Source organism: Macadamia integrifolia, chromosome 12, assembly GCF_013358625.1.
Source record: "Macadamia integrifolia cultivar HAES 741 chromosome 12, SCU_Mint_v3, whole genome shotgun sequence".
NCBI classification, from domain to species: domain Eukaryota; kingdom Viridiplantae; phylum Streptophyta; class Magnoliopsida; order Proteales; family Proteaceae; genus Macadamia; species Macadamia integrifolia.
In genome coordinates, this window is record NC_056568.1 from 22,473,806 (window position 1) to 22,496,659 (window position 22,854).

Consider the following 22,854-nt stretch of genomic DNA (forward strand, 5'->3'; position numbering starts at 1 on the left):
TGGCTGAAAGAGGTTATCAAAATAGGAAACGGCTTCAGATTTAATCTGAGAAGGGGAGGTTAGATCAATTCCAGAGGAGGAGATGAGATTGGGAATGGAATTGGAATTGTTTCGGGATTTGAGAGATCAGTGGAAAAAAACGGAGTTGGAGTTCCAAGCTCAAGCCATTTGATTCTAGATTTCTGATGGAGGAAGCTTTCTTCTTGAGCAAAAAGAGAGGAAAGCTCTGTGGTGATAGCTTTTTCCTCCTCAGTGAGAGAGACAATGGAGAGATCATGCTGAATTCTACCTTGGATGATGTCAAGCTTCCCTTGACAATCTTTGACTCTTTCAGAAATGTTCCTAAAAGTGGAAGAGTTCCCTTGATGTCAAGTTATTTTGTAGGATAGTTATGAAACCATTATTGCTATATGGATCTGAATTTTGGGTGACAAAGAAACAATAAATAAACAAAATAAGCCAAGCTAAGATGAGGATGTTGGATGGATGAGTAGCAAAACTAGAGAAGATAAAATTAAAAATGATGGAAGAAAAAATGATCAACATGATTTAGGAGTGCGTGACGAGTAGGGTACTTAAATGGACTAGGGTTTTAGCCAACATCTGGGCACCACGGTATTGATGATAAAATTCTTTGGCTTCCCTCGCCCTCTGGCAAGTTCTCCACTGCCTCTGCATGGGATTTCGTTAGATTCAAAGGTCACCTTATTCCCTGGAACAAGATTGTTTGGTTTAAAGGACATATTCCCCATCATAGCTTCATTGTCACCTTAATGTCCTCCCTTCCTATTGTCTTTGCTGGAACGACACCAAAGATATTAATCATCTCTTCTTCTCTTGCCCTTTCTCCTCTACTATCTGGAAAAAGGTTCTTAAAAGCTGCTAGCCGGCTTCCAGATGAACTCTTCCTCTTATCAATGGATTTGGGTTGATATGACTTTTGGTGGTTCTTCCATTTGCGATATGGTCGGTAAGCTTGCCTTCTTTGCTTCCATCAACCACATTTGGACGGAGCGAAATCTTCGTAGATGGACAGCCAATTCTAGGCCATTCGACAAGATTTGGAATGCCATCTACTTCGATGTTAGCTCCAAACTTGCTTCCCTCCCCCACTGTAGTGTTAAGGATTCCTCAAGGAATAGGCTCATTGTTGTCTCTAGTGGTCTTCCTCCTAGTTGTCTTTCTCCTGCTCCCCCTTTGAGGGCGCTCCCTCATCTCCTCTTGTACTAGTTGTGATCCATCTTTGATTTGTGCTGTTTCTTTCCCCCTCCCCTTGGGCTTGTCCCCTCTCCTAGCTAGCTTTGCCTCCCCCCTTGTATAGTTTCTTTCCCTTGGTAATGAATTATTTATTCAGAAAAAAGAAAAAAGAAAAAAAGGGACAAGAGTTAGGCTGAAATTGACCTGGCAAGAAGTAGTGAGAAAATCTACAAACATTTGGGTAACAAGCATGGCTTTAAATAGATATGAAAGGTGAAATATGATTTGTGTCACTGATCCCATTTAATTTAAATGCGTCTATGTTGCTTTGCAATGAGTTGAGTTGTATCAATGATGTGTGACTGTAACATGTCAAATCCTTATCTACATGCTTCCCCTGCCCTACCTCTTCTTTTAAAGCTTTGATTAAAAAAAAAAATTCTTTTGGCTTATTAGGATAACTGGTTACTTATCTACATGCTTCCCTGCCCTACCTCTTGTTTTAAAGCTTTGATTGAAAAAAAATTTCTTTTGGCTTATTAGGATATCCGGGTTGTTCTTCTATAATAGTATTGTTTCACTTGAAGTGATGCTTGGAATCTTAGAATAAAGTAAAAGACCTAACATAGAGGGTCTTTTGTTCTTAACTTTCACAAAAGGTGGCCGCATAAGTGTTGGAATACATTTATGTACATCCTTTCATAAACTTATGCCAATACAAGGAAATAGATAACATTTAAGAAAATAAGGTTTCCTAGTTCATCCATTTGTTTGGATAATTCTTGTCATCCATGTATTGTTAGCTATCTATTATTCTATTTTTTAAGAGTACAAGTTATGAACCATAAGGGTATATGTATATCTGTGATATTCTTGTCCTTTAAGGGCTTATGTACTGGATATATGTCTCAGTGCACATAAGTATGGGAGGAGGGAATCTATGTACCCTAGGATAAGGTGCTGGAGATTAAAAGGTGAGACCCTAAATACATTTACTGATAATGTGATCAAACAAGGAAAGTGGGACATTGAGGGAGACACCAATGAGATGTGGATTGAGATGATGACCCGTATTAAGAGGGTTGCTAAAGAAGTGCTAGGGGAAGCAAAGGGTAGCCGCCAGAGCCCTAGAGAGACATGATGGTGGGATGAGGAGGTCCAAGCAGCGATTGAGACCAAGATATTTTTTTTTTTTTTTTTTTTTAATTTTTTTTTAATTTTTAAGACATAGCACAGAACTAAAGATGCTGAAGATGAGAAGAGATATTATGATGCCCGAAACGAAGAAAGGAAGATTGTGGGGATAACTAGGATGAAGAAATATGATGATCTTTATACTAACCTAAATACAAAAGAAGGGGAAAAAGCTATATATAAGATAGCTAAGATGAGAGAAAGGAAAAGGATTTCGAACAGGCGAGATGTATCAAAGATGATGACGAAAGAGTGTTGGTAAGGGATGAGGTCATTGTGAAAAGATGGGATGAGTATATTAGTGCCCTACTAAATGGAGATAGTGCAAGTAAAAATGACCCGGAAGATGGTTTTGCTCAACAAAACCCCACATGACATAGATATGTATGAAAGGTTAGCATGGTGGAAGTAAAAAAAGCCTTAAGAAAGATGAAAACAGGCATGACATCAGGCGCAGATGAGATCCCAATAGAAATGTGGAAAACCTTGGGAATATGTGGCATTACCTGGTTGACAGAGCTGTTCAACAAGATTATAAACACAAGGAAGATGCCAAATGATTGGAGGAGATGCGTTACTGTTCTAGTATACAAAAATAAATGAGATATTCTGAGCTGCAATAACTATAAAAGCATAAAACTAATAAGTCATCCTATGAAACTGTGGGAGAAAATTATTGAAGCTTGCCTAGGAAAAACGGCAAGGTCCAATCAATCTTTATAGCATTTTAGATGATGTCCCCTGGTGTATGCTCTTCACAGATGACATTGTTTTAGTGGATGAGACAAATGCGGGGATCAACACTAAGTTGGAGCTTTGGAGATCAAAATTGGAAACAAGAGGTTTTAAGATTAGTAGATCAAAGACGGAGTATGCCATATGTAACTTTAGCCACATGATGGATAATGATATGGTAGAAATTAAGGAGACGAATATTCCTCAAAGTGTCTGCTTTAGATATTTAGGGTCTACCATAAAAAAAGAAGGTGACATAGAGGATATCACATGGAGAATTAAAGTGGGATGGATGAAGTGTAGAGGTGCATCCGGAGTCGTATGTGATCGGCGTATCCCTCTAAAGCTCAAGGGAAAATTCTATAGGACTGTTGTGCGTCCAACTATGATGTATGGGGCGGAATTTTGGGCAGTTAAGAAGTCATATTGAGAAACTGTGTAGCTGAGATGAGGATGTTAAGATGGATCTGTGGTAAACTAGGAAGGTTAAAGTAAGTAATGAGCATGTTAGAGCTGTTTTGGGAGTGGCTCCGATTAATGACAAGCTCCGTGAAAGTTGTTTGAGGTGGTATGGCCATGTCCAAAGGCGGGCTGAGGATGCCCCAATAAGGAGGAGTGATTGGATACAGATTGAAGGAGCCAAAAGAGCTAGGGGCAGGCCTAAAATGACCATAGACGAAGTGGTGAGGAGTGACATGCATAACCTTGGTCTTGTCCCTACTATGACCTTGGATAGAACCTTTTGGAGAGCAAGGATACATGTAGCCGACCCCATTTAGCTGAGATTCTCCCAACTTCTGGGCTGTTCTTCTTTCCTCTTACTCTCAAATTTCTTTTCTCATCTCTCATCTTCCCATCTCTCCCCTCCTCCACTCTTGTTTGGACTTTTTCAATTTTGTTTTGTTTGGATCCATGTAGCCAACCCCATTAAGTTGGGATAATGCTAAGTTTGTTGTTGTGTGTGTAAATACATGGAAGCAAGGGTTTCTTGTAATTTCCTAATTATATTTTGTAATAAATGAAGTTGACTATAGCTGGTGGGATACACTTCTTTTCTACCACTCCATCTGGTCTATTTTCTCCCATCGTCTTCTCTTCCTTCTTTCTTCTTCTTCTTCCTCTTTTGCACAATGCCGCAACCTTAGACACTGGTTAGTTTGTGAACTAATTCTTTTACAAGGTAATATAATAATATATTACATCTAAATATCTAATCAGAGAAATGTAGCTTCTTCAATTTTTGTTTGAATCTTTAAGGAAAACATGTGGGGTGTGCAGCAACTATTGCTTCGTGTGTTTGTGATGGTTTCCCTTTTTGGTTAAAATACGGAAACAATGTTGATGCAGTACAGGGCTACCATAAGAGCAGGGAACCCAATTGAACTAGCCACGGTGATGTAAGGACCCAAGGATTAAAGTATCGGTATCGGTCGCCGTATCGGTCGGTCAAAATTAAGATACGTATCGGAGGGTATCGTATCGTATCGGAGATATGCTAAGATATGCTAAAGATACGCACATAAATGGATAAGAAACACTTTTTTATACACTTTTGCATAAAAAAATAGTTAAAAAAAAACTATATATAACATGTATTATGCATAAACGATAAATTGAGAGTATTGTAATAAGAATCCAAGGTTTGTAGTTGTCCCATAAATGTAAAATCCTTATTCCCAACCTTAATTTCCACTTTAGTTAGAGAGAAAAATCGTTGACAGCAACTTTGGAACAAAAACACCTCAAAAAATTGTGTTTTTTCTGAAAAATTACCTATGACCATTTTATGACCGTATCGGTGTGTATCGGTCGATACAAACCGATACACACCTATACGTACCGATACATATCGAAACGTACATTTCACTTCGATTTTGAATTTTCAATAGAGTATCGTATCGTATCGGTGCGTATCGTATCATATCGGTGGTATATCAGTTCATATCGGTATGTATCGTAAGATACGTATCGATACAAAAGGGTTTTAAAAATTCCATGTATCATATTGGTCCGTATCGTATCGGTAAGGCCGATACCGTACGATATGGACCGATACTTTAAACCCTGTGTAAGGTGGTTTACACTAGGTAACAACCCCAAGAAAACAATCACTCCAACACAATAGTCAGATCTGAACCACAGAATAGGGAACCACAGAGTATGCACAAGTTCAGGATAGTACATAGTAGGGCTGAAATGAGAGAGAGAGATGGGTATTCACTAACCGAGGTTCAACAGAGCCTCAAGCCTGGTCAAAGGAGGGTGTAACAGCCACAAAAAGTCCTCCAAATATGGTGAACAGCAGGTCCGTCTATGGGCAGCAACAGGCAGTAGAGAAAACCCTGACACTAGGGTTTCAAGGGCTCGAATTGGAGAAACTTTGCAGCAGCTTCAGCAGGCCTCCAAAGGCCTCCCAGACCTGGTCCAGTGTCTCTTTTGAGGGCCTGAATCAACCATCAAAAGGACTCTAGAAACTGGTCTCAGATCTGTGAGATCTGAGAAATTGATCCCAGACCAAAACCCTGACTCCTTGCTGAAATCGATCCCTTCCTTTGGCTGTCTTCAAGTCTGGTCTTGTGATTGGCCTAGCATAGGTGACAGCCACGATGGAGGTTCGTTGGCCTTGCAAAGGTCAACGGCAAAGCGGCTGCCGGCCAGACATAGCTGGCTGCCATTTGGCTGCTTGCCATGCAGCTGGAAGCAAAGCGAGCCAGGCAGATCGGGTGGCTGGCGGCGAGCAGGGCTGGCGGCGAACGGCTGCTGACCATGCGGGGTGGCTGGTGACCAAGCAGCTGTGGAACAAGCCAGGCGGAGCATGATGACAACTGGCGCAAGTGCAGGAAAATGGGATCAGAGGTGAGGAGGCTGCTGGGCGAGCGGGAATCCAAATGAGCATAGAGATCTAACAGGGTGGTGATCTACGGGGCTGGTGGCCAAGATGTGACTCCAACCGATATGAATCTCCAGCAGGGGATGAAGAAGCAGAGTAAGGAAGGAGAGGTGGAAGAAGAGAGAGGGAGAGAGGCAGGGGAGCAGGCCAGGCTGCTCCAAATTGGCAGCCGATTGGAACTTTCCTTCGCTTAGAGTTTTCAAGAGGGAAAGGGGCTCTCGCTGAGTTGATTTGAACTTTTTTTTTGGTTTTTTTGATTGAATATGTTACTTGGGCATATCCTGGAAGTCATACACTGCATTATCACCTGGGTGTATGAGAAATGGGCAAGGTCGCCTTATTTTAAATATGGTTTTCCATAGTTTCTATATGATAGTATGCGTTTGTTACATGTGTGTGACTGCACTTACCACTCTTAGGTACTTGCTACATGAAGCTCTGCAGCTAAGTAGCTAACCTGCAAAAAGCTGGACACTAGAAATGATACCATTAGCGATTCTTTCTTATATGAATTTGCATCTTCCACCTCTTAATTCTTTTATAGTTACATGGGCATTATATGTATCAATTCTATTCTATCCATAAATGTTAAAACTGAACCTATCTTATTTTGCATGCTTGGGATTATTCTGTCATTTTATCTTAGGCCTTCTATAATTGGGCAATTGCGATCTCTGATCGAGCAAAAATGCGTGGTCGCACTAAGGAGGCAGAAGAATTATGGAAACAGGTTTGAACTCGACATCAACTCTGTATTTGTTATACACTTGTTCATAGCATTGTTCTTAAATGTTTTGTGGATGGTTTAAGATGATAGAAGCCTGGAAATTATTTATCCTGGGATTTGCTTTCTGCACCATAGGTAAGCTTTCTCCTACTTCTTTCTCAGATTCCCCTTCCCTATAATTTCTTCCTTTTACTTTCTGTGAGGATATTTCCCCCCCTAAATGTAACAATGTCTACGGGTAAATTAAGTAGTGGGGAAGTAAAATTAACAGAATGGTTTACTAGATGAGATTTAAAACTGGCCAGTTTGCACAGTTTGCAAAAATCCATGAAATCGAAGCATCTACTTGACATAGTTTCACCCTCCGTATTAGTGTGGGAATCATTGAATGGTGAAGGTGCCCCAGTTCCAGTCAAACTGGTTCAACGATTCAATCTGTTTCAGTTTGTTAAACTACTGGTTTTGGTCTCTTTGGACTCCACATTGGCATTTAGCTCCGGGTGGGATCTTTGGTGAACTTTCACTTGTGGTTTGGGACACTGTATTTTGCATTATGTTTTGGTGATCACTAATATGCGTCTGATTGATGAAAATGTTTGTGTTTGATTTGATTAAAAAGATTCTACATAAATAATAAAAAAGTAATTCTTCGGAAGCATGTCAATTGGTATTCTTGATGTTTTAGCATCTATCTGGAAACATTTTCCCAACATCAAGTCAAGCAAGCGGAATTGAGTTTTTGAGCAAAGCGCCAATGTGTAAATCTCGAGGATGTTTATTGCAAGCTTGCATCCTTAGAAGAACGTTCTTCTAAGCTCGGATGACAAAAGAAGCATGAAGTGTCGAAAGTGCATAATGGAAGATCAAGCATTAACGAAAGATACTTTACAAGCTGAAGCGCCTCAGAAGCGAAAAGTGTTAGTGAGCGCTCTTCAAGGGATGCTTCACAGAGGCACAAACACTTAGGCTCTGTTTTATATTTGAACATTTCCTGTAATCCAAGTTGTAAGGTTCTCACACTTCAAGAAACCCTAAGGTTTAGCCCAAAAGTCACCTAAGAATGGCTAATGGAATGACCACACTAAATTGGGACTTGGCCATACCAACCGGGGACTCTGTTGGACTGTGATCGTTATATTTGGACAAGGCTGAGGATCAACTATGGTCAAGGTGCCTCTGAGATAGGTAGTGGGCAAAAAGCATTGACCATTTGTGGTCACCTGAATGTTTAGTTGGTCAATTGGATAAGCCTAGCGTTCAATAGGCCTGATTGAGTGGCTAGGACCCAGATAATGCTTCTCGAGAGTATTGCAATTACATTTTTGGGAAGCCAATCGTCGTCTTGCTTTGCGGTCGATCGGATTAAGTTATTTTACATAAATCATTGCAATGATCATATAACAGTTATATCCTCTATTTGGCGATCGACTGTAATGCAAAGTCAATTAGGGTTAATATTGTAATTTTATTTATTTATTAATTTTTTTAAAGAGTTAGAAACAGGTCACATTACTTGGGAGTTGAGTTGTAGTCAATTTTTTTTTTGGGGTGAATAAATAATTCATTACCCAAAGGGGAGGGGGAGGGGGAGGGGGAGGGGGAGGGGAGGAGGGAAGTCCCCAGGAGACAACAATGAGCCTGTTCCTTGAGGAGTCAATAACTAGGTGATGACGCAAGAGCCGAAGCTTAGAGCCAACCTCAAAGTAGATGGCAAATCATGTCATAAGAGTGGAGTTGGAAGTCCATTTGTAGAGGTTTTTCTCAATCCAAATGTGGTTGATGGTGGCGTAGAATGCAAGCTTCCCAGTTAGGTCGCAAATGGAGGAGCTAACGATGACTTATAGCATTCAGCATTCAAGTAAGTGTTTATAGTTGTATAGTATCAATTTCCTTCGTGACTCTCGGATCGAAGCAAGTAGTTGCCGATCGACTTGTTCCGTGCCGTCAGTGACATTTCTTTCTAGTTTTTTGGTCTATTCCTTTGTTGGTGGTCAATAGGGGTCATTCCCTTGCCCCGGAGGTAGTTTTGAAGTGTTGGGAGCGTTATTTACCCGAGGTGCTCCACAATTTTGTGGCATGGTATAAAGTATAGTCCCCTCCGCCTAAGTGGATCAACACCTGACTCGGCATTTCAAAGCCACGGTCCCTTTAGCCTAATGTTGAATCACCTATGTTTGTCTCTGTTTAGAGACAAACACAGCCTAAGAAAAGAATATGAGGTATTGTATTTTGAAATGTCTTTTGAAACACTATCCTTTCAATGTTGGTGGGTCGGCACTCAACTAAAGGATTTGGGGCTGACGAAGACAAAGATGTATTGCTATTTGGGATTTCTTATTACCAGAGCACAATGGATGTTGGATTGACTATACCATGCCATGCCATGCCATGCCAATGGGCCTATATTTCTATTCAAGAAGAAGAGGGGGACAGAACCATGCCTTATGATAGAAGGTGAGAGTGAAACCTAGAATGATACCACTCCGAGAACGAGACACCCTGGACAGAAAGCTAGCAAGAGTGAGACTCAGAGAAATTTCCCACTTCCCATATCACATTGTTCATCGTACCTAACAAAAGTAGTGGCTTGCCTACTTCTACCTTTTGCACCTACATCCTTGGACCTACTACCCAGACACATCATCTGGAAACAGATCCATCCATCGACCCCTCACTTGGTAGGAAGCCTATAACCAGTTAGAATGGGCACTCATTGGTAGTCAGCCTTCGCGAAAGGAATAACCTAGCTTATACAGATAAGGAAGAAAGAGACACTCTATTGCCTGAAGGACCATACACTAAATAATGACATTAACCAGAGAAAGACATTGCTGAAAGACCATCTATCACACGTACTGTCAAATTTGGATCTTGACATGGTGGTTTTTAACCGTAGGCATCTTGCTAGGAAGTTGGTAGGCTCATCATTGATACACCCGAATTAGTCACAATGTGAAACAAGGACACGTGGAATCTGAGGGAAGGACACGCGTCGCCCAACCGGTAGAGGCTGCAAGGATTCAAACTACGTGAGGAGAGGAGACCCGGATAGGGAAGATTTCCCCCCAAAGGGGGGAGGGCGTATCTGAGTAGGACTCGGATAAGGGGGAAAACGCGTCCGGGTGGGACTCCCTAAACCCTATAAGAGGGAATTGAAAAGGAGAGGAAAGGTAAGTCGGCACACACACCATTACTCTTGGAAAAAACTGTTCTTCCGGTCTCTAACTTGAGTGTCGGAGGACTAATCTAGGGGACACCTCCGGGCCTCTGCCTTCTGTGTTTGTGTAGGATCGGTGCTCAGCCTCGTACAGATTTTTGGTAGGAACAATCGTGAATTAGGTGGGGTGGCTGGTGGTTTCGGGATCCCTTAGAAAATGTTTCTTTTATGCCTCAGGTATTAGCCACAGCTTGTATTCATTCAGTAATCCTACCCCTTCTGAATTCTTGGATCTTGCTTCTTAATATTGTGACTCTTCCATAACTGAATGCTTGGTCAATTCATCAAACAAGCTCAGTGGCCATTTCGCACTAATGAATCAAATAGCACGATCGAAGGGTTGTTTGAATGGTATAGATTTTGCACCGCTCTAGTTACCTTTGCTTCTTCCTATAGGGAGTGACAGAAACTTCATTTCTTTGAATCCCTCTGCAAAGTCGAGCTCCCCCCAATCAGAATAAACTGGCACACAATGATATACAAATACCACTATTGCACCCCTAATAGAGTTAAGGCAACAGTGCTCTACGGTCAACTTGACCACCGGGATAGAGTGCTTTACGGTCAACTTACTCAAATAGGGGCGAAAGGACTTTCTTGTTGCTTTCGTTTGCTTATTCGCCAATTTGGCTACAACTATAGGTATACGGAAGGAGCTTACCCTGCTTTTGCCAGTATGACAGCTAGCACGGACTGGCAGCAAGGTGCCGTTAGCCTGAATGACCAAAGCCTCGGTTGCTTCCACTTGTGGCCTTCTTCGACCGACATACAAGGAACCCACCTCTTCTTCTCTTCATGTATGTGGACTACCTGCCCCGTCCCGAATAGACGAACAGGAACAAGCTACTAGAACATATCGGACTAGGTATTGGATATCACATATCTGCTAACCTATAATCAAGTTAGCATTCCTCACCTTTCCCTAATCGGATCTCTTTCCCGAACCGTATGTACCTTAGTAGGGTTATGTCCCTTTCCCAATCCGGAGCTATAAAAAACACATTTTTTTAGTGGGCCTTGTATATGCCCATAATTCACATTCCTTTTCATCTTGCAATGGAGGGTGGTTGTAGATCACAAACAGTGCAAATGGAGGGTGGTCCTAGATTAGCAGCTTTCGTGCAAGTCGCTCAAGCGAAGAAAACTACAAGGGTGGTCGGAGACGAACTCGACCGTAGGGTGGTCTATGATCAGGCTGATTGTAAATCAGGGCGCAAAGAAAACTCTCTATTACTTTGAGAATAGAATCGTTGGTTTGACCGACGAACTACGTGGGAAAATGGACCTTCTTTCTTGGGCAAGCATTTTTTTTAAGTAACAATTCAATTCAGTTAAACTTCAGAAAACTTGCCGGTCGCGGATTAGTTCGTTTTGCAGCGCCGGAGGCATAAAATCAAAGGCGCAGGTTGATCTGATGCGGTGGAGGATTTAGTGATGATGAGCTTCAACCTATGTACCCTGTAGGGAGATTCAGTTTTAAGGAGGAAGGAGCAGGTAAGGTTCGTGTATTTGCGATACCTAATGCCCTTAAACAGGCTCTGCTTCGACCTACCCATGATTGGTGTATGGAAGTGTCTAGAGTCAACATTTTCCAAATTTGGATGATGACATGCTTACATTCCAACTCCTGTAGGGTGTAAAGCTATGTTCTTCATTATCATGTTCAGTTTCCCTTAGAGTATCGAGCCGGTATGTTGCTTTTTGGAGATGAAGTTGCAAGAAGTACAAAGTCGATGTTCTAGAAGATTTTTGGACATTTGCACGTGGAGAACTAACGGAAGTGCCAAAAGTTAGTTATATGCACATGGGGAGAGGATCCCGATTAAAAAAAAAAATCTTTTGAAGGAAAAAAAAGCGTGACAAGAAAACGAAGAAAAAGATGTTAGGGAGTGGTGTTTGGGCGTTAGGGGATTTTTGGGCTTCCTCTTGACTGCTATCAAACATAAATAGAAACCCACATTATCCTCCTATGCTGGGGGGGGAGGGGGTGCTCCTCAACCTCCTTGAATGTTCCCAATTCCATAACCTTATTGAGCGCATGAAAATGCAAGCATGATTCGAGATCTCCTTTTTTTAGATTAGCGAGACAAGATCATAGGCGAGGTGTAAAAATGACAAGATCTCGCCAAATCTCGCAAAATCTCGCCAAAATCTCTCAAAATCTTGCCAAGATCTCGCCTCTCTACTTTTTTGAAGAAAAAACACTAAGGGGCATGAATTTTGGTGCTTTTGCTTGAGGATCTCCATTCCTATCTTATTTCGTTTCAAATTTTCAAATGTATGTAATGTGACTCATCAACCATCAATGTTGATTGTTAACATAGTTGTCAGGCGGCGCCAAGTAAATGTTTTTATATTTTGTTATTTCATTTACTTAAGATATTATTCATAAATAAGAAAATACCCCCTATTTGAATCCAATAAAAATAGTTTAAAAATTAAATTCCAAAAGGATAAAAAGTCAACCCCTCGGTCCAAGAACAAAAACTAGATTTTTGGTTGTAGGGCGATTTTCAACTTTCGAATGATAAGGTTTTTCTCAATTCTGAAAATTTTATAAATCTTATCATAGTAGAACATTGCTAAAAACCAAAAGTTCGGTAAAATAATCTTTTGTTTTGATGTCAATAAAATTATTTCCATTCAGGCGATTTACAACATTCGCACACTTTAAAATAAGTTTGACTGGAACATAACTTTGTCATAACAACTCAGATTTAAGTAATCTTAGACTTGTTGGAAAACTAGTTTTGTGTTATACCTAATACAAAAAGTCTCATCTAAAAATAAAATTATTTGACCAATAAAAAATATTATAAAAGAAGAGCATTTCTCTAAATGGCAATAAGTCATGTTGATTTTTTATTACTTGATGTGAGTGTGACTATGTTGATTTTTATGACTTGATGTTGCTTAATGTTGATTCGTTTTTTATGTCATAGGGTATATATTATAACATACAAAATAACTTTAGAAAATAAGGGAAATAAAAAATAACACATAGGCGATTTGATCGCCATGGCAATGCCATAGCGGGCGATTCATCTCCAAATCGATTAGCCACCCCTCCACTGCCTTGGGTCGCCATGACGCCGTGACAACTATGATTGTTAATCAAGTAATTATCTATTATGTCTTTTAAATTCTTAAGATTATGGTGTGTCATGTGTTGGTTGTGGAATGTGAATTGTGGAATAGAGCATACTAGCCTAGGGTCCGAAGAGCCGGAGACTACTTAACATAGGGTACAAAGTCAAAGTACCATTTTAAGTTTGATTTTTAAAAAACTGATGTTTCCATTTTGTTTGGAAGTCCTAAAATAGGGTAAATACCTAGTTTCAGGGACTACAAAGACCATATGACCACCTAGACCAACCAATCCGTGGTTTAAAGTATCTTCCATACCGATACGATACCCTCCGTTACGTATCTTAAATTTAGCCGACCGATACGACGACCGATACCGATACTTTAATATTTGATCTTTGGCATATCTTTTAGTGTATCTCCGATACGATACCGTCCAATATGTATCTTAAATGTAGCCGACCGATATGGCGACCGATACCGATACTTTATTCCTTGCCAACCACTGAGTTGACTGCGAAAAAAATATATGATCTTGGCGAGATCTCTCTTTTTTGGATTAGCGAGATGGGGGGCAAGAGCGAGATCTTAAACCATGAATGCAAGATGGAGGCTTTTCTAAATGAAAGGAAAATCATCGCTTAGGAAAGAGGTCGGCAATTCACTTAGGTGGTTAGTTGTAATTGAGTAGGCAAATCTTCTCGTTGCCCTTCAACCAATTAGTCCGCTATTTCAGATGGTTCCGTTAAGACTGGACCGTGCGCTGGTACCTTACTTAGCTTTGAAGATTGTTAAGGATTGGAGTGGACAAGCATACTAGGCCAGGTGCTAATGTGTATGTAGACTCGATCGATATAGGGAGCCGATCGTCTAGTTTCTTCCAATCCCTTATCGATAGAAGCCTTCGAGTGAAGGAAGACGACTATTGAGGACAGGTTAGCATTTCGGTCAGATAGGCTCTATTGGGCTGAGGTTTCTCAAGTAACTAAGATCATGGCATGGAATCCCACAACATCGAGACTTCTCTCTTAAGGCTTTTCCAATAGAACAAAAGTGAGATTTGTCTGTAATGACTACTTATTTCGAACGAGGAAAAGTCCAATGAGCTCTAGCACAATGGATGAAGTCTCATCACTTTTGAGTTGGTAACCTCTTTCTTTGGTAGTGATAAGCAGGAGTGAGAGGGTGATGCAAGTGAACGTGTATGAAAAAGGTATCATAAAGTTTTGTTGTTCATTCCATCGTCGACCCTATCTATGTTTCTATGATGGCCCAAGAACACGCTCATTCTTTAGCCGTAGAGACTTTTGAATTGCGAGGTAATAATAGCATTCTATGGAAAGAAAGCTTGTAAAGACCTTTGCTCCGTGCACTTTGCCCCTAATTCTATACGATTTCGTCCGTAAATCCGAGTGTGGTAGTGCCCTAGATGGGGTGCGCTTCGGATGCTTCCTCCGTCCCTATATATGGATCGAATCTGGAAAACATACAATCTGAGATGAATTCCAACCACCTATATTAGTATTGGATCGATTGGCTTACAAGCCTTCTCGTCGATTCGATTAAAAGTGTGCTTTTTACCGGTCTCATTTAATGTTTGAACTCTTTAGCCCTAGAACGATAATAGTAATTGGATTGTTCAATGAAAGCCTAGGGCATCAATTCATGCTCTCAGATGGCTCTCCTTGTAGGCAAGTCCGGAATGAAAGCCTTCTCGACCATTGATTAATTAATCTAGCTTCGTCTCCGAACTTTTAGCTTCTAGCTTCTGAGCTCTAAGTCCCTCGCTTCACTCAGTAGTTGACGGCTAGTCAGATCATGCTATCGAAGTGCGTTCAGGTATTTTTGATAATAGCTTATATAAGCTATCTGAAGAACCTTCTCCATTTGTGCTCAGGAACTCAATTGGCTTTTCTTATTGATTTTGCCTACCTGGAATGAGGTAAAGAGAAATTCGCGTTACCAGAAAACAGAAGTGCGAGCCACAAGTTAAGCTTTAAACCTCTAGTAGGTATCTTCAAACTCTTCCATTGACCACCCATCCAAAGGTGTTTGAGGTTCTAAGAAATTTGAGTTTCAAATTACGACATGGGCTTCTACTTGCCCATAACTTGACTCACCTACTAGAGGAGACCTTCCATTTTTAACCAAAGGCCTACCACCATCCCGAAAACTGCTTGATTTATATGAGCCACTTGAGAGTATCAAAAACAGGTTATAGGGCTGTCTTTCTCTATGAACCACTGGCTAACGGTGAGGAACGGAAGAGGAACATCCATCCAGATCCACTCTATACATAAAGGCAGAGGACTTCTTCTAGCAGGCTAGCAAAAATAGAGAGCCTGTTTTTGAAATGGAGGAAGAAAAAGGGCAACTGAAGAAAAGGTGGTTGGAGTTTTTGATACTAGACCAACAAAGGCAACAAGCAGGGGGGATAAGGATATGGCGACAAAGAAGAAAGGATTGGGTTGGAAGGCAGTTAGAGAGATATCTCCAAGCAGAGAAACTATAGGGGGGATGAGACCTTTGAACCAAATGAGCTTGTTCCAAAGGGCCTGGGGGTCAGGGTGCGGATGAGTTCCTAGCGGACGAGGAGTTGAATGCACCAGAAGAGGAAGGAGACCAAATGATTTTGTTTCCCGGGGAAGGGGAATTGGGGGGAATGGGAGGAAGAGAGGACCAGATGTGGGGGAGGGAGGGAAGAGAAGGAGTGGACCACGAGCCATTGGAGATGATAAAAGCAACAAAGGAGTTTTTGGGGAATGCCCGAAGATTAGGCAGATCTGACTCCAACCACGAAAAGGAGACCAGAGGGAAGTGGAGATGCCATCAGAGATGGATGAGTGATTGCTTTGAGGGCAACGCGTCGAAGGTTTAAAATACTACGCTAGACACAAGAGACATCAGAGCAGAGCAGAGCAGTCCAAAGAGAGTTGGAGCAAGGGAGGTAGGATTTAACCTAAGAGACCCAAATGCTGTTGTGCTTAAGAGGCAATCTTCCAGATAAGTTTTAGAGTGCCAGCAGCATTGACATCTTGGATGTAGCGGAGGCTGAGACCACCTTCATATTTGGGGTGACAGATGAAGGACCAACTGATGGGGTGGAGAAATTAGAAAGAATCGACCCTTTTCCAAAGGAAGGTGAGCATAAGAGATGCAACAACTTTCACAGTAGAAATAAGCAGCTTGAAGATAACAGATTAATCACTGAAGCATGATTGGAGGACATATTTGATGAGTTCAAGGTGCCCTGCATAGGATAGGAGCTTGCCTTTCCAAATCTGGGGCCTTTTATGAATGAGGTCCAGCATAAGGGTGCGATGGACAATGGTGGGGGGAGAGCCTGGAAGGGATAAGCGGCAAACCAAGATATTTGACTAGAGAGAGCCTAAGGAAAAGCCAGAGGCCTACAGAAGGGAGGCTTTGAGAGAATCAGAGACTCCTAAGAGGAAGATGTGGGATTTAAGGAGAGTGATTTGGAGTCCAGAGAGGGATTCAAAAAGACAAAGGCAAGAGAAATGGATTGAATGGATTATGGGTCAGCCCTAGAGAAGATCATAAGATCATCAGCTAAAAAGCCAAGTGGGTGAGGTTGAGGTCGTTGCATTTGGGGAGAGGGGAGATGAGATGGAGATCAGTGAAAGATTGGATAGATTTGGATAGCACCTTCAGAGAAAGGGAGAAGAGGAAGGGGGAGAGGGGGCATCCTTTCCCAATGCCAACAGAAGAAGGGAAGAATTCAGTTGGTGAGCTGTTGACAAGGATCGAGAAGTGAGGGGGAGGGGATATAGGAATAGAGCTAATGGATGAAGGAAGGGGGAAAGGACATGGCATGAAGGACTTTAGAGATGAAGTCCCAACGAATAATGTCGAAAGACTTGTGGATGTCAATTTTGAGGAGGGAAACGATAAAAGTGGGATTATCTTATCGAAACCTTTGACAATTTCTTGGTAGAGAAGGATATTGTCAGAAATGCTTCGGCCAGCTATGAAGGCAGATTGATTGGGATTGACGTGGGAATTGACAACCGGTTGGATCTTATTGGCAAGAATCTTGGCAATGAATTTTTGAGGAGGTTGTAGAGGGAGATAGGTCTAAAGTCCATTGTGCAGGAGGCACCTTTCTTTTTGGGAATGAGACAAAGGAAAGTGTGATTGATACCTTTAATTTGAGAGGGATTGAGGAAGAAGCTGCGGATGGTAGAGAAATGATCAGGTTTGATGATGCCCCAACAGTATGAAAAGAATCACATACTAAAGCCATTAGGTTTGGGGGCTTTTTGCTTGCTTTTCAGGCAAGGATAGTAGCAGAGATATCATCGGAGGGAATAGGCAGAAGGCGGAGAGAAGATGAGAAGGGACAAATTTATTAATGAGGCCCGCTAGAATGAGGGGGGCCAACGAAGGAGGGCATTGGAAAAGATCAGAGAAGTACGAAGAAACTTTAGATTTGTTGTTATCTGGGGAGTAAAGTATGGTTCCATCCCTAGCAAGGAGACTAAGGATGGAGTTGTGACTGGTTCTGGCTTTCAAAGAGCAATGAAAATAAGCAGAGTTAAGAGTCACCCAACTCAAGCCATTTGATCTTGGAATTCTGCTTAGGGAAGCTTTCTTCTTGAGCAAGGAGGGAGGAGAGCTCTAAGGAGACAACTTGCTCAGTAGAAGCGAGGCAGGGCTTTTGGAGATCAATATCGAGATAGCTTGGATGGAGGAAAGCTTGTCTTGACAGGCGGAAACATGTGAAGAAATACTGCCAAAGGAGGTGGTATTCCAGTGCTTTAGAGCCAGCTTAACAATTTTTAGCCTTTTGGAGAAGGCAAGGAGTGGGGAGGCAAATGATTGCACGGAATGGACCAGGCTTCCCTAACCAAGGGGATAAAGTCATGGTGTCAGGACCACATAAAAATACTTGGAGCGTTTGGGACCCAAGGAGACGTAGAGTTGGATAAGGAGCAAGATGGGGCTGTGATTTGAAATACTGGGGAGCCCAAAAGAGGCATGGGAAGAGGGGTAGCAGGAGAGCCAAGCTTTATTGACAAGAATTTTATCAAGTTTGTAGGTGATTCTGTTGGAACCATTCCTCTTATTATGCCAAGTGAACTTGGCTCCCGGCCATCTCAGGTCATGCACGTTAATTGCCTTAATGCATACATTGAAAGCTTCAACAACAGAAGGGTCAATACTCAATAGGAGACCCTCCTTGTTTCTCATGAGCTGCATGCACAACGTTGAGATCTCCTCCCAGACCCCAGGGGGTGGAAGCAACCTGGGAAGCAGTATAGAGAAGATCAGCCTAAAGAAGGGATCTGTCAGAAGCTCTGATGGGGCATAGATCACATTGAAGGCAAGGGAAAAGGAGTTGAAGGAGTCAAAAACAGAGAGATGAATACATTGGGAGGAGGAAAAGGAGGAGGAAATATTGAGCTTAACTGGGTTCCATAGGAGGACCCAAATGTGACCAAGGGGGGAGAAGGGATAGTTTGTGGTTTTAGACCAAGAAGGGGCTATGAAGGCGGCAATGCGGGAGGCTGTCTTCAGGATCTCTGGTTTCAAGAAGGTAGACAAGGTCAAGGCGAGAAGATTTGATGAACGAACGGATCTCTCCATGCTTGGCTGAGGGGAGGGCTGCAAGAGCTTGGGAGAGTTGGAGAGAGTATTGGCCTTGCGAGAAGTCCTCTTATGGCGATGACAGTACTCACGAATGGTGGGAGACTTCTTGTTAGCAGTAGACTGCGGGGTGCTGTCTTCTTCAATGGAGGAAGAGGTGAAGGAGGTTTTCTTCTTGTTGTTAGTAGCCTTGGTATGAAGAGAAGACCCTTTGGTGCGACTGGAGGAGTGTTGTGGGATCTTCTCCATTGAAGGAGAACCAAAGTGGTCAGAGGAGACGTCTGTAGTGGCAGGGAGGAGCATAGCTTCAGAGGAGATAGTGGGGGAGTCACCAGTGGCTTCGGCGGAAACTGAGGAGTCTATAAGGTTGTGAAGGGAAGCCTCGCATTGTTGATCCACAAAGACAAGGATGGCGGGACTGGAGGGGATGATGGAATCCGTGTGGCAAGGGTCGATGTCGACTGAGGAGAACTGGCAAAGGGTAGCCTCGCTGAGGAAGTTTTCTGGTAGAGCCTTGGGGCTGGAAGTTGACGTAGGCAAGACGGGGGAGCCAAGGGGAAGCTCGATTGAAGCAGATGAGGGATCTTCACATCGTAGCTCAGTAGCAGCAGAGGAGGGGTGGAGAGGGGAAGCCTCACCAAAGGTAGTGATCCTCGGAGTCGGGGTGGGCATGGAGATGTAGCATGCCATCCTAGAGACGTCGGGACAGGTTCCAGGATTGTATGGACAGAACTCATGTTGATGCCATTAGGGGAGGTATGGTTCCAGGATTGTATGGACAGAACTCATGTTGATGCCATTAGGGGAGGTATCTTCGGATGAGGAAGGAGACTTCGAACCCGAGTCTACTGATGGGTTAGAAGGGACCTGTTGGGAGAGAGGTGGGTTAAGAGGTGCCCGCATGGAGCAAATGGGTGGGTCGGTAGGATGGGGACGGATGTAAGGGCTGCGATGATGTAGATGGCCATGATGAGCTGGCCGAAATGATTAGGGTGGAAGGAAGATGAAGAGGTGGGTCTAAGGTGGGCAGAGTGGGAGGAGAGGAGAGGAGAGGGGGCCCAAAGGGGGGAGTAGATAATATAGGAGGGAGGGTGGAAGTGATAGGAAGAGAGAGGAGGGTTCTGTGATGAGAAAGCATGAGAAGAGGATGACGCCACCGACAGAGGGGGTTGGGGGCTGGCAGACACAGAAGCGTGGGAGATGGAGTGAGATGTGTTAAGGGTGATGTGGCTTGTCGAGTGGCCAATGGGAGAGGAGGGAACTGGAGGATGCGAGCTGTTTCTTGAACGAAGAGAAGCAGCAGGGGAAGGGTGTCACCCATCTGAGAGTGCGGGGAACCCAACACTTTGAAGGGTTTACGAATGACAGAGAAACCGTGATGGACTGATGGTCCTAAGGAGCTGTCACTCATAAGGGAAGACTCATAGGAAGAAGTCTTTGGACGGAACAACGAATCTGGACAAGCAACAAGAATCCCTGGATCTTCTCCAACCACGACTAGGATTGCGAGAGGGAGGAAAGCCATGGTGGACAGGTGGAGGATTCACCAAAGGAGCAGCAGAAGGGAGATCATCACAGGTAGCTGAGGAGGGAACATTTTCATGGCCAAGAGTGGCGGTGGAGGTAGTCATTTGAGTTTGGTTAGGGCAATTCTCATTTTGATCGCCAAAGACTTTGCAATATAGACATTGTGAAGGGATCCAATCGTTGCAAACATGCTGATGAAAGGCTTGACTTTCATCATCTAAGATGGTCACCATAGAAGGGGTGAATATGATCAGCTGAGGCCTCAACTCAAATACGGGCAAAGGAGAGCCTATCTTTCTTTCTTGTTCTGGTATCGGAAAACAGGGTGGCACAGATTAAGGAGCCAATTATACTAAGCTCCTGAGCACACCAAAAATGCAATGGAACGTTAGGGAGAACAACCCAAAGGGGGATGGTCTGCAGGTCGACTTTATGGAGTTTGGAGAGTTGGCTCCATTGGAAAAGGAAGATTGGCTTCTTCCCTACCTGCCAAGGGCCACTTTCAAGCACTTTGATTTTGACCTCTTCAAGGGAAAAATTGAAGAGGAAGATGCCGTTATCCAGAAGGAGTCACGGGATCCTTGAGGTCTCCATTGCTTGGTGGTGAGGATTTGACTGAGGAAAGGGGGTCTGCTACCCAGAAAATGACCAATCAAGCAATGCTGCCATTTGGCGATTTCAGAGGAGAGAATACTGAAGGGACAGAAGCCGACTGATAGATTGTCGACCACTGAGGGAGGGATGTAGTGGAGGGCAAAGCGATCAGTGGAAGAAATGGACGGTTGGAAGGAGTTCCAGGGGATGGGCTCAAGAGGAGAGGGAGAGACAAGAGAGTTGGAGTTAGCTGGTGGGAGAGGGAGGTTGGAGGAGGGTGCAGTTCTGGTGGTGAACCCACCAGGGGAGGGAGGGCATCAGGGAGGGGTCGGCGCGTCATGGAGAGAGGGCATCGAGTTCCTTGACTAGCTTCACTCGGTCAGGCTGACTTTTGTCAGGAGTTCTTGGTTATTTTGACCTTTATATACTCGTGTAACCATCAGATTATTATTGTAACCTTTGGCGTATCTGGTTGCTACAAAGCTGATTCAGTTGTTTGATTTCCATCTGCGCAGATTTTTTTCCCGTCCCAGACCCTGTAGTAGCGGGAGCCTCATGCACTGGGTTGCTCTTTTTCTGCGTAGATTTTTTTCCCCAGCTGCTATATGGAGTTGATAATTTGTTGATGGATTTGAATTTAGAAGTTTAAGAGGATAAGCATTTTCAAATTGAACTTGAATACCATTATGCTTGATTGTGATTGTTTTGCTACTTAGTATTTAATGAATAATTACTCGTTGAAATGTCACTCTGGGGCCAACGAATTTTAATTTCAGTACAATGTAGGATTACTGTTATATTTGGTAGTTGAAATGTATCATTTAATAGTTCATGTCCTATCTTAATGAAAATATTTTTGAAACATTGACGTGTTCTTTCCTGATCTTTCAGGCAACTAGAAATTATGAAAGAGCCGTCCAACTGAACTGGAATAGCCCTCAGGTTTATTATCAGAATTTGTCTATTTTGCTTTGTTCCCATAGTAGTTCCAGTGTCTTACATTCTTTTTCTCTTTGTTCCTGTCATTCTCTTATTATATTATGCTTGTCATTTTCTTGAGACGTTGTTACTAACTTCAGTACTTTTGCTAATTCGTGGTTTTCAGCTATTACACTACCATTTTTCCTCATACCTCTTCTTGTTGATTTCAGGCTCTTAACAACTGGGGGCTTGCTTTACAGGTACTTTATTTATTATAGTTTGCATACTTCTCTTTTGTTTTTTGTTTTTTTCCCTCTGTCCTGATACTAATATTTACATATTCTTTTCACGTCCTTTTTCTGGTTAAATTGATTAAATTGTCTTATGTATTTGCAATTTAGGAACTCAGTTCAATTGTTCCTGCAAGGGAGAAGCAAACAATTGTAATAAGTGCAATTAGTAAGGTACAGATATCAGTTCGGAACATAAGAATTACTGGCTATTCTGTATGGTGGTTAAGAAGCTATTTTTCTTCTTTTTTTTTTTTGGCGATATACTGATCCGTTTTATTTGGTACTTGGCAATTATTGTTTGCAGTTCCGTGCAGCAATACAATTGCAATTTGACTTCCACCGCGCAATATACAACCTTGGCACTGTTCTGGTTGGTTTGCTGCTGCTTCTGCTTCCAAATTTAGAATTGGAAGCTATCTTTTTGAATTCAGGCTATGATGGATTATAAACTACCCTAAAATAACATGAGATCATGTGCACTTATGCGGTTTCCCATTGCAAGTTAATAAACTCATAAAAAGACTAATTTTATTCTTTAATTTTTTTCTCATATATAATGTCACAGTATGGATTAGCGGAGGATACATTAAGAACTGGGAGACCAATCAATGCAAAAGAAGTCTCCCCTAATGAGCTATATGGTCAATCAGCCATCTATATTGCAGCTGCTCATGCCTTGAAACCAAATTACTCAGTAAGTACCTTGCATTTGGAGTCCTTATTTTGTTTTCCGTTGGTAGCTCAATATGTAGGCTGCCTGTATAATCTTAATCACAGCCTCCCATAGCTTCCTTCTACCTTTTACCAACACCAGCTAAACTGCCTGTCTTCATTGTTCCAAGTAGCTAGATCTTTTACCCAAAAA

General features: G+C 42.4%; 1 protein-coding gene across 3 annotated transcripts in view; it reads left to right on the forward strand.

Moving 5' to 3' along the window:
• Positions 1–22,854, forward strand: part of LOC122058296 (protein HLB1) — a 94,807-nt gene that overhangs the window by 41,637 nt on the left and 30,316 nt on the right. For all 3 annotated transcript variants that reach the window (XM_042620917.1, XM_042620915.1, XM_042620918.1), the window contains 6 exons: positions 6,663–6,746; positions 21,667–21,717; positions 21,927–21,956; positions 22,098–22,160; positions 22,294–22,359; positions 22,555–22,683. In XM_042620917.1, coding sequence (XP_042476851.1) covers positions 6,663–6,746; positions 21,667–21,717; positions 21,927–21,956; positions 22,098–22,160; positions 22,294–22,359; positions 22,555–22,683 — 423 coding nt within the window. The remainder of the gene's footprint in view (positions 1–6,662; positions 6,747–21,666; positions 21,718–21,926; positions 21,957–22,097; positions 22,161–22,293; positions 22,360–22,554; positions 22,684–22,854) is intronic.